The 12,500-nt window shown below is 46.8% G+C and overlaps 1 protein-coding gene across 1 annotated transcript in view; it reads left to right on the plus strand.

The window, feature by feature from the left end:
• Positions 1–256: 256 nt before the first annotated feature.
• Positions 257–12,500, plus strand: part of LOC109979889 (spermatid perinuclear RNA-binding protein) — a 19,489-nt gene continuing 7,245 nt past the window's right edge. Inside the window, exons 1-4 of the mRNA XM_065952282.1 lie at positions 257–414; positions 3,063–3,157; positions 3,254–3,366; positions 6,899–6,996. Coding sequence (XP_065808354.1) covers positions 3,333–3,366; positions 6,899–6,996 — 132 coding nt within the window. The 5' untranslated portion in view covers positions 257–414; positions 3,063–3,157; positions 3,254–3,332. The remainder of the gene's footprint in view (positions 415–3,062; positions 3,158–3,253; positions 3,367–6,898; positions 6,997–12,500) is intronic.

The following is a 12,500-nucleotide window of genomic DNA, read 5'->3' on the forward strand; positions in this document are numbered from 1 at the left end:
AGAGAGAGAGAGACAGAGAGAGAGAGAGAGAGAGAGAGAAAGAGAGAGAGAGACAGAGACAGAGAGAGAGAGAGACAGAGAGACAGAGAGAGAGAGAGAGAGACAGAGAGAGAGAGAGAGAGACAGAGAGAGAGAGAGAGAGACAGAGAGAGAGAGAAAGAGAGAGAGAGACAGAGAGAGAGAGACAGAGAGAGAGACAGAGAGAGAGAGAAAGAGAGGAGGAGAGAAAGAGAGAGAGAGAGAGAGAGAGGTCTGAGGTCAGAAACTCAATGTTGTTCTTTTTTCAGAAGAAGACGACAGAAAAGTGAAGAAGAAGAAGAAGGAGGAAGAGGAGGATGATGAAGAGGACGTCCTGGACCGGCAGAGAAGTGTCGGGCTGCGCTGGCGTCGCTCCGACACGCTAAATGGTTCCAGGTGAGCACAGCTGGCGATGACACGAACACCTTTAATATCCCTCACTCTGTCATAAATGATTAAAGATAAAGGTGCAGCGGGCGACATGTTTGGAAACATTAATGAAGACGAGCGGCTGTGTCTCCAGTTTCATCCAATCACAGTCATCCAGGGTGTTCAAACATCCTGAGTCACCTCTACGGCCCGGTGTCCACCTCATGTTTCTTTACGGGCAGAACGGCGCTGGCTGTGCACTCTGGAACGATGGTGCTCAGTCGTCCTGTCTCCATGACAACAGTCAGTTGACAACGACCGCCGTATGACTGACCTGCTCCGTCGCTTACTGTACAGCTGCACACGCACTCCTGAACATATCCAGATGATTCCAGGAGGACGGATCCAGATATGATCACATGCACCTCACAGCGGGAGACTATCTCTGTCAGACAGGAGGGGGCGGAGTCTCCTGAGGTAAGACGTGACAAATACATCGAGGGATGTAGCGGAGAGATTATCAGAGTCCTCCATAGGACTCTATGATGAGAATATGTGTCTTTGTATCAATGCTACGTGTAGTTGAAGAGAATCTCAAAGTGAACTAGAGAGAGGAGAAGAACATCCTGGAGAACAGGAAAACATGCAGCAGCAGGTTGATTAGAGCACGGAGATGTAGAGGTGGCGTGCAGACAGTCTATGGTCGTGCAGCCATCACAGGGAATAAAGGTCACCACCCCCTCCCACTGGCCCCTCCCACTGGCCCCTCCCACTGGCTCCAGGTGAATTCTCCTGATTATATCCTGCTGTGTTCTCACATCAGCTCACTCTGACTTTCTGCAGGATAAACACGAGGAGGCTGGAGGAGAAACCTCCGGGTGGAGAGAGAAAGCAGCTAAATGTTTCATATTTGAGATTCTTTGTTCTCTTCACTGTGAGCGTCAAACGGAGGACGCTCGCCCTCCTACTTTGTCTGGACTCAACACGAGGAGGATGAGAGTACAGGACACGACCCGCTGGAGACAAAAATACGAGGAATATTTTGGTGACATCAACAGCGTCGTTAAGAGATCTTAATGTGGGGACAATAAAGATATCTTTGACCTTTGACCTTTAGACATTTACATGAGAGCCTCTTAAGCCTTCAAAAGGGATAAAAAAAGAACATTTTCTGCATAAATATAGAAAGAAAAACATAAACTACCAGAGAGGAGAACAAGATGGAGTCTGTCTGTGCAGCTAGAAGACAGTACAGAGGGAGCTCTGAAGGTCACGTGGACGTTGTTGAAGGTCACGTGGACGTTGTTGAAGGTCACGTGGACGTTGTTGAAGGTCACGTGGACGTTGTTGAACTCGTCAGGTTGGAGCTGTGAGCCTGAGCTCGGAGCTGTCCTCCTCTGCGAGTGAAGGTGAAGCAGCGAGCGTCTCCCCTCGGGGAAGGAGAGCTGAATGTAAAGTATTTGAGAGGAGAGTGAAGCTCTGCAGAGAGGATTCATCACACTCAGAAACGACCTGCAGCCCTCCACCTCCTCTCTCATATCTGAAGATACAATTAGTGACGTTCTTCTTCATCCACCGTCCATAAAAACAAACGTCCATCTTTATTCTTCATGAGCTTATCTTCTGTTCTTCTTCTCACAGCAGCTCTGTGAGGTTTGTTTTCTTAGTTTTTTAAAGATATAAACTGTTTTTATGTTCCTTTCCAGCAGTGTGCTGCAGATTTAGCCGCCATAAGTAAACAATCAGCGACATATCGGCTGCGTTCTCGCTCTGTTTGGTCCAGTAGGCTGATCGCGGGGTCACAGCTAAACCCAGAATCCCTGAACAGCAGACAGGTACAGAGGATGTGACTCCTCCCACCCTGTAAACGTTGACCTTCAGCTCCTCCCCTCAGGAAGTCGGTATAGAGTCAAACTAAGAGAAACAAGAACAGACCAACAGGGTGACTCGTGCACAGCCGATACGCTCTCAGCTGCGCACAGGTTGCAGGAACAAGCCGTGAAAACATAAATCAAAAAATCTGTGGTCCAATGAAAATCATTTAGTGTCTGTGCTGCACGGCCCGTTCCCTCCTCTGAGCTGCACGCTAGACGTGGGACGTAGGAAGAGGGTCGAGGTGGACGTCTCAGAATAACAAAAACATCTCAGTTAGCAGGATGGACTCAGTCTGCGAGTGGTTGCCATGGTTACTACTTTTTTTCTTAGAAGCAAATAACAAAGTATGTGCATACTGCCCCCTGCTGTATCAGACTGTGACATACACAGGTGTACTCAGGTACAGAACGATGTTACTGATGTGAACGCAGACCAGCGGGGGGGGGGGGGGGGGGGGTCGTGCTCGGGCCGTGGTGCAAAACAATCGTGCCTGATGTGAAAACGCTGTGAGGAATCATTCTGTATCTGAAGTTGGAATCAACATTTTAATAGATAGATTTCTAAAGTGTTTGTTTCCATATTTTAAGCTCCACCTGTTTAAAGGTTTCAACTTAATAAGCAGATAAAGTTGAATAGAACGTTTTTCCCCTCGCTGACGCTGGTATGAGCAGCATGTTGACAGTTCAGGGGTCCTGAGAAAGAGCTGATATGTCAGAGTGTGTAGAGTGTCACGAGCACACTCTGCTCTGTCAGACTCCTGTCAGGTTCATATTCTCTCTTTTGTCTGCGTCTCCCCTCAGGCCAGAGTCACAGATCTCAAATCCTGCGTCATCGTCCTGAGGATCTCAGAGACATGTGCAACAGACAGGCGGGGTGGAGGCCGCTCAAAGGATGGGTAAGAGGACAGCTGCACAATCATAAGAACCAGAAAACATTTAGTTTAAAGATATGAAGCTTTTCTCACCTGGTGTGTATGTGTCGTCCTCTGCAGCCTCTGGAGCTGATCTGTGAAAAAAGCCATCGCCACCTGTAACCGGCCGTTGGGTCCAGGTGAGGCCCTGCGGCGAGTCATGGAGTGCATCGCCTCGGGGATTCTGCTGCCAGGTCAGTGCTCGAGATCACACACAGAGTCCAGGGTTACAGCATGAGGAAACTGAGGCGACCTGCCGAGATAGAGAAAAGTTAAGAGGCAATTCATAGAAAGAAAACAGTCCTGCTACACTGAAACATTTTCAATGTTATCTTTGTTTATTTATCAGAATCAAAATCAGCTTTATGGCAAGGCATGCTCAAAGAAATAGGTTTAAACTGTTTTCCTGTGTGACTATATCGTATTCATTAAAGTCTACAACGGTCAGTTTTCTGTGCAGCTCTTTTAGTCCCGTCTGTCTACAGGACGCTAGTCGAGCTCTCAGCCTGCAGGGAAAGTTGTGTAGTAGACTCCAACACAAGTCGTGCTGCCCACTGACTCTGTTCGATGTGCAGGACTCAGCGGGGGGTCCTCACAGCTCGGTCAGACCCTCAGAGAGCTTAACATCCTGCAGACTGCAGACAGGGTTTATGTTTTCACATCATTAAAGCAGAGAGAGGAGGAGACACAGCTGATACAAACACAGCCGCTCAACATGTCGTTCAGTAAGTGTTTAAAAGCTTTAACTGTTTTGTTCTCTAACATGGTCAGTTTTCAGAGGAGGAAGGAGTTCAAATAAATCCTTAAAGGAGTCTGTTTTTAATTGTTGTTATGTTCTCCTGAAGGCAGCATGTGGTGTCCCCTTAGCTTAGACATCATTTTTAGATGACATTTTTTCTGTCTGAAGTTAAAGAATCTGAAGCTGCTGTGGCTCAACGTCTGCAAAAGTCTGGTAGTCTGGTAATGAGAGCCTGTGCTTAGAAGACAGCCCAATGAAGTGACACATTTTGAAAGCAGATTTTGGTTAAAAATAAATCTGAAGTTTCTTAACAGCTTTGTTACTTTTCTGTTCTGTCGATCTTTACAAAACAAGTTGTGTTAAAAAGTGTCTCAGTGTTGAACCTTTAGCCGACCTCAACGAGGAGAAACATGAATAAAGGAGTTTGAGGACTGCTCCGGGGTTCAGCTGTTTTCTTAAAGGTTAATGCTCTTCAGACTGCAGAGTGTCGACACCAGCTCAGTCTCTGAGTACTCAAAGCTGCATTAATGATTCAGAGATAAGCTGCAGACTCCCTCCAGGCTCCCGGGGAGCGTCCCAACATGAACACTTTAAAATCACGATGACTCGCATTTCATTTTGTAAAAGTCAGACGTGGACTTTTTCCAGAATGAGTGTTTCTTCTCAGAGGGTTTCTTTGTGTTTCCCTGAATGAGAAATGTTTCAGCTGTACTAAAGATAGATGTGTTTACAGATGTGTTTACAGATGTGTTTACAGATGTGGTTTACAGATGTGTTTACAGATCCTCCGTTCTCTCTGTTTTTCTATTATGCGATCGACCTTCAGCTCTCATGTTGGATGCGTGCACAGCGGCTCTTTGTGAGGATGTGATTGGGTTTTAAAAAGTGGTTCATATTTTCCCTCTGAATTGGCAGCTTGATCCCTGAACGTCTTTGAATCATTGATGAGGCTTCGTTCAGAGCGTTCACATCGTTCAGAGTGTTCACATCGTTCAGAGCGTTCAGAGCGTTCACATCGTTCAGAGCGTTCAGAGCGTTCAGAACGTTCACATCGTTCAGAGCGTTCAGAGCGTTCACATCGTTCAGAGCGTTCAGAGCGTTCAGAACGTTCACATCGTTCAGAGCGTTCAGAGCGTTCAGAACGTTCACATCGTTCACAGCGTTCAGAGCGTTCAGAGCGTTCAGAGCGTTCAGAGCGTTCACATCGTTCAGAGCGTTCAGAGCGAGCACATCGTTCAGAGCGTTCAGAGCGTTCACAGCGTTCAGAGCGAGCACATCGTTCAGAGCGTTCAGAGCGTGCACATCGTTCACAGCGTTCACATCGTTCACAGCGTTCACATCGTTCAGAGCGTTCAGAGCGTTCAGAGCGTTCAGAGCGTTCAGAGCGTTCAGAGCGTGCACATCGTTCACAGCGTTCAGAGCGAGCACATCGTTCAGAGCGTTCAGAGCGTGCACATCGTTCACAGCGTTCACATCGTTCAGAGCGTTCAGAGCGTTCAGAGCGTTCAGAGCGTTCAGAGCGTGCACATCGTTCACAGCGTTCACAGCGTTCAGAGCGTTCAGAGCGTTCAGAGCGTTCACAGCGTTCAGAGCGTTCAGAGCGTTCAGAGCGTTCACAGCGTTCACAGCGTTCACAGCGTTCACAGCGTTCAGAGCGTTCAGAGCGTTCACATCGTTCACAGCGTTCACATCGTTCAGAGCGTTCAGAGCGTGCACATCGTTCACAGCGTTCACATCGTTCACAGCGTTCACAGCGTTCAGAGCGTTCAGAGCGTGCAGAGCGTTCAGAGCGTGCACATCGTTCACAGCGTTCACATCGTTCACAGCGTTCACATCGTTCAGAGCGTTCAGAGCGTTCAGAGCGTTCAGAGCGTTCACAGCGTTCACAGCGTTCACAGCGTTCACAGCGTTCAGAGCGTGCACATCGTTCACAGCGTTCACATCGTTCACAGCGTTCACAGCGTTCACAGCGTTCAGAGCGTTCAGAGCGTTCAGAGCGTGCACATCGTTCACATCGTTCACAGCGTTCACATCGTTCAGAGCGTTCAGAGCGTTCAGAGCGTTCAGAGCGTTCAGAGCGTTCAGAGCGTTCACAGCGTTCACAGCGTTCAGAGCGTTCACAGCGTTCAGAGCGTGCACAGCGTTCACAGCGTTCAGAGCGTTCAGAGCGTTCACATCGTTCACAGCGTTCAGAGCGTTCAGAGCGTTCACAGCGTTCAGAGCGTTCAGAGCGTTCAGAGCGTTCACAGCGTTCACAGCGTTCAGAGCGTTCACATCGTTCAGAGCGTTCACAGCGTTCACAGCGTTCAGAGCGTTCAGAGCGAGCACATCGTTCAGAGCGTTCAGAGCGTTCACAGCGTTCAGAGCGAGCACATCGTTCACAGCGTTCACAGCGTTCACAGCGTTCAGAGCGAGCACATCGTTCACAGCGTTCACAGCGTTCACAGCGTTCAGAGCGTTCACAGCGTTCAGAGCGTTCAGAGCGTTCACAGCGTTCACAGCGTTCACAGCGTTCACAGCGTTCAGAGCGTTCAGAGCGTTCAGAGCGTTCAGAGCGTTCAGAGCGTTCAGAGCGTTCAGAGCGAGCACATCGTTCACAGCGTTCACAGCGTTCACAGCGTTCAGAGCGTTCACAGCGTTCACAGCGTTCACAGCGTTCAGAGCGTTCAGAGCGTTCAGAGCGTTCACAGCGTTCACAGCGTTCACAGCGTTCACAGCGTTCAGAGCGTTCAGAGCGTTCAGAGCGAGCACATCGTTCAGAGCGTTCAGAGCGTTCACAGCGTTCACAGCGTGCACAGCGTTCAGAGCGTTCAGAGCGTTCACAGCGTTCACAGCGTTCACAGCGTTCACAGCGTTCAGAGCGTTCACAGCGTTCACAGCGTTCAGAGCGTGCACGGCGTGCACAGCGGGAGTCGTGGATTAGGAAGCAGAGCCCACGGTGTCTGAGGTTTCTCTGAGTCACTCTCTCTGACGTGGTTTTTTCTCAGGAGGTCCAGGAGTTCACGACCCGTGTGAGAGGGAGCCCACAGACGTCCTGAGCCACCTCAGCGCCCAGCAGGCCGACGCCATCACAGAGAGCGCCCAGGTCAGTCCCCTTCACCCAGCACGGCCTCAAACTACATCCACATGTGTTTACATCACAATACAGACCCTCTACTGCCTCTACATTATAAATAAATAAAAAAAAGATAAATAAATAAAATAAATAAATAAAAGATAAATAAAAATAAAAGCTTCACTAGACCGAGGACCTTGTCCCGTCCATTATTTTTACAGTCTATGCTCGAGACAAGGACAATTTTGTCCTTTGATTGCACTTAACTCCTTCGACTGAACTCTAGTGGAGGGGGGGTTGGAGGTGTGTCTCTGGAGGAGAGTGGAGGTGTGTCTCTGGAGGAGAGTGGAGGTGTGTCTCTGGAGGAGAGTGGAGGTGTGTCTCTGGAGGAGAGTGGAGGTGTGTCTCTGGAGGAGAGTGGAGGTGGAGGTGTGTCTCTGGAGGAGAGTGGAGGTGTGTCTCTGGAGGAGAGTGGAGGTGTGTCTCTGGAGGAGAGTGCAGGTGGAGGTGTGTCTCTGGAGGAGAGTGGAGGTGTGTCTCTGGAGGAGAGTGCAGGTGTGTCTCTGGAGGAGAGTGGAGGTGGAGGTGTGTCTCTGGAGGAGAGTGGAGGTGGAGGTGTGTCTCTGGAGGAGAGTGGAGGTGTGTCTCTGGAGGAGAGTGGAGGTGGAGGTGTGTCTCTGGAGGAGAGTGGAGGTGTGTCTCTGGAGGAGAGTGGAGGTGTGTCTCTGGAGGAGAGTGGAGGTGGAGGTGTGTCTCTGGAGGAGAGTGGAGGTGGAGGTGTGTCTCTGGAGGAGAGTGGAGGTGTGTCTCTGGAGGAGAGCGGAGGTGTGTCTCTGGAGGAGAGCGGAGGTGTGTCTCTGGAGGAGAGTGGAGGTGTGTCTCTGGAGGAGAGTGGAGGTGTGTCTCTGGAGGAGAGCGGAGGTGTGTCTCTGGAGGAGAGTGGAGGTGGAGGTGTGTCTCTGGAGGAGAGTGGAGGTGGAGGTGTGTCTCTGGAGGAGGTGTGTCTCTGGAGGAGAGTGGAGGTGGAGGTGTGTCTCTGGAGGAGAGTGGAGGTGGAGGTGTGTCTCTGGAGGAGGTGTGTCTCTGGAGGAGAGTGGAGGTGTGTCTCTGGAGGAGAGTGGAGGTGTGTCTCTGGAGGAGAGTGGAGGTGGAGGTGTGTCTCTGGAGGAGAGTGGAGGTGGAGGTGTGTCTCTGGAGGAGAGTGGAGGTGGAGGTGTGTCTCTGGAGGAGAGTGGAGGTGGAGGTGTGTCTCTGGAGGAGAGTGGAGGTGTGTCTCTGGAGGAGAGTGGAGGTGGAGGTGTGTCTCTGGAGGAGAGTGGAGGTGTGTCTCTGGAGGAGGTGTGTCTCTGGAGGAGAGTGGAGGTTTCAGTATGGAGGAGGCGTGGCCAAACAGGAAGTTTGTTTTGGTTTCATGCTGGAGCTCATCTACTGGATCAAAAAGTCGGCTCTGTCACTGACTGCAGTCAGCACACACACCAACACACACCAACACACACCAACACACACCAACACACACCGACACACACACTTCCACCAAACTTTTCCTTCAGCCAGTGAGCCTATAATCACGCAGCAAATCACACCATCATCCTCCTTTCCCTCTCTGTTTCACAGCACGATTAAAGGTGCACACTTGAAAGCTCTCTTTTTAGTTTCATACATATATCTACAGATTCAGAGTGGTATCACCGGTGGTGTGAGTCATATGCGCTCCGCGGTGTCCCGTTTGTGCCAAACAGAGGCGGCCCATTTCCGCATACTAAATAGGCAGATGGTGATCACATGATTGATTGATTAATTAAATGTTTGTTTTGAAAGTATCGCCACCGATACATTACAGTGGTGGTACTAAAATATGGAGGAGAATGGGTAATTTAGGGGTGAGTAGACCATCTTAGTTTAACAGAGTGTAAATTACTCATTCATGAGATAATTTTCTTTCAAATGTTAGGCAATTTATAACGCCCAGTGGGAGGGGCTTCTTATGTTTAAAAGATGGCTGCTTGCTGCTTTCAAGCAGTCTAGGATGGTTACAGCGAAGGTAACATGTTTTTTTTAAGTACCGTATTGTTTGCTGAGTTATGTAGATTTTGTTTTTGGAAATAGTTTAAACAGTCTAAATACCATTTTTTCCTGTTTTTGCATTTTTGTAAATATCGATCACTGCACTTTGGGAGGCCGGAGGTCTGCGACTACGCCTGTTTTTAAGATTTTTGGGTGGATTGAAAGAGGACCCCATCACAGTCTCACATTCTTCCTTTAAATTCTTCTCACCTGTTTTGAAGACAAAGTGGTTTGTGTGTGGTGCACTTTTGTTTTCCATTTCCGTGCGTCCCACTGGAGCAGCTGAAAGTTTAGTACTCGAGGGCGCTCTGACAGCAGCTTTAAGGAGGCGAGGAACTTTTCCCACCTTCATTATCCCTCCTGCTCCTCCGGGGGGCTTGGACTTTAAAAGGTTCCCATTAACACGCCCCGGCTCTGACTTTGGACCGCTGATGCACCGCTTTGAACTGGTCCCAAAGGTGATGAAGACGATCACACACAAATTAAAGCCTCCTTTAATTTGGGCGAGTAATGGAGGAGAAAACAAAGAGTGACGAGTTTAGTGGACGTTTACTTTAAGAGTTTAGAGTTTAAGTATTTTCAGGGCTCATTAAAGTCTGAACTCTAAAGAAGCAGAGTCGCCCCCCCCCCCCCCCCCCCCCCGAGTTTACGCCGTAAAACAACAAATAATATCTGATTTTCTTTTCATCTTCCCCTCCGTGCCAGCAGCTCTTTCATTAGAACGACTTCTTTCTGTCTTTAAACGTCTCCCCTCAGAGCATCATAAAAAACTCCCCTTCCTGTTTCCCCGCCATGAAACGAGCTGCAGACCGCTCATTTAACCGAGCGTGATCATTAAGAGAGAGTCAGCCGAGCAGCTCGTCCCGCCGGGCTGCACCTCCTCGCCGCACTCAGCGCTTCCTCTGGGAAACCCGCTGAGTGACTCTCTCCACTCCGCCGTCTGACTGAAGGAGAATCCCTGGAGCTCACCTCGGATCTATAAATATCTGATGACCTCACTCCTGACCTCTGATCAGCCCGACTAACCGCCAGATTAATGAGCCAGCTAATGAGCGTGGGAACTCTCTCCTCTGTTCACACCCACAACAACAACACATCCACTAAAACTCACTATGAGACAACAACAACAACAACACTACCACTAAAACTCACTATGAGACAACAACAACAACAACACATCCACTAAAACTCACTATGAGACAACAACAACAACAACACTACCACTAAAACTCACTATGAGACAACAACAACAACAACAACACATCCACTAAAACTCACTATGAGACAACAACAACAACAACAACACTACCACTAAAACTCACTATGAGACAACAACAACACATCCACTAAAACTCACTATAAGACAACAACAACAACAACACTACCACTAAAACTCACTATGAGACAACAACAACACATCCACTAAAACTCACTATGAGACAACAACAACAACAACACATCCACTAAAACTCACTATGAGACAACAACAACAACAACACTACCACTAAACCTCACTATGAGACAACAACAACACATCCACTAAAACTCACTATGAGACAACAACAACAACAACACTACCACTAAAACTCACTATGAGACAACAACAACACTACCACTAAAACTCACTATGAGACAACAACAACAACACATCCACTAAACTCACTATGAGACAACAACAACAACAACACTACCACTAAAACTCACTATGAGACAACAACAACAACACTACCACTAAAACTCACTATGAGACAACAACAACAACACATCCACTAAAACTCACTATGAGACAACAACAACAACAACACTACCACTAAAACTCACTATGAGACAACAACAACACATCCACTAACACTCACTATGAGACAACAACAACAACAACACTACCACTAAAACTCACTATAAGACAACAACAACAACAACACATCCACTAAAACTCACTATGAGACAACAACAACAACAACACATCCACTAAAACTCACTATGAGACAACAACAACAACAACACTACCACTAAAACTCACTATAATACAACAACAACAACAACAACACATCCACTAAAACTCACTATAATACAACTACAACAACAATACTACCACTAAAACTCACTATGAGACAACAACAACAACACATCCACTAAAACTCACTATGAGACAACAACAACAACAACAACACATCCACTAAAACTCACTATGAGACAACAACAACAACAACACTACCACTAAAACTCACTATGAGACAACAACAACAACACTACCACTAAACTCACTATAAGACAACAACAACACTACCACTAAAACTCAATATAATACAACAACAACAACAACAACAACACATCCACTAAAACTCACTATGAGACAACAACAACAACACATCCACTAAAACTCACTATGAGACAACAACAACACATCCACTAAAACTCACTATGAGACAACAACAACCACAACACTACCACTAAAACTCACTATAATACAACAACAACAACAACAACAACAACAACACATCCACTAAAACTCACTATAAGACAACAACAACAACAACACTACCACTAAAACTCACTATAATACAACAACAACAACAACACACCCACTAAAACTCACTATAATACAACAACAACAACAACAATACTACCACTAAAACTCACTATAAGACAACAACAACACATCCACTAAAACTCACTATGAGACAACAACAACAACAACACTACCACTAAAACTCACTATAATACAACAACAACAACACATCCACTAAAACTCACTATAATACAACAACAACAACAACAACAACACATCCACTAAAACTCACTATAATACAACAACAACAACAACACTACCACTAAAACTCACTATGAGACACAACAACACATCCACTAAAACTCACTATGAGACAACAACAACAACAACAACACATCCACTAAAACTCACTATAAGACAACAACAACAACAACAACACTACCACTAAAACTCACTATGAGACAACAACAACACATCCACTAAAACTCACTATGAGACAACAACAACAACACTACCACTAAACTCACTATGAGACAACAACAACACATCCACTAAAACTCACTATGAGACAACAACAACAACACTACCACTAAAAACTCACTATGAGACAACAACAACACATCCACTAAAACTCACTATGAGACAACAACAACAACAACACATCCACTAAAACTCACTATGAGACAACAACAACACATCCACTAACACTCACTATGAGACAACAACAACAACAACAACAACACTACCACTAAAACTCACTATAAGACAACAACAACAACAACACATCCACTAAAACTCACTATGAGACAACAACAACAACAACACATCCACTAAAACTCACTATGAGACAACAACAACAACAACACTACCACTAAAACTCACTATAATACAACAACAACAACAACAACACATCCACTAAAACTCACTATAATACAACTACAACAACAATACTACCACTAAA

This window comes from Labrus bergylta, unplaced genomic scaffold (genome assembly GCF_963930695.1).
Source record: "Labrus bergylta unplaced genomic scaffold, fLabBer1.1 SCAFFOLD_217, whole genome shotgun sequence".
NCBI lineage: Eukaryota > Metazoa > Chordata > Actinopteri > Labriformes > Labridae > Labrus > Labrus bergylta.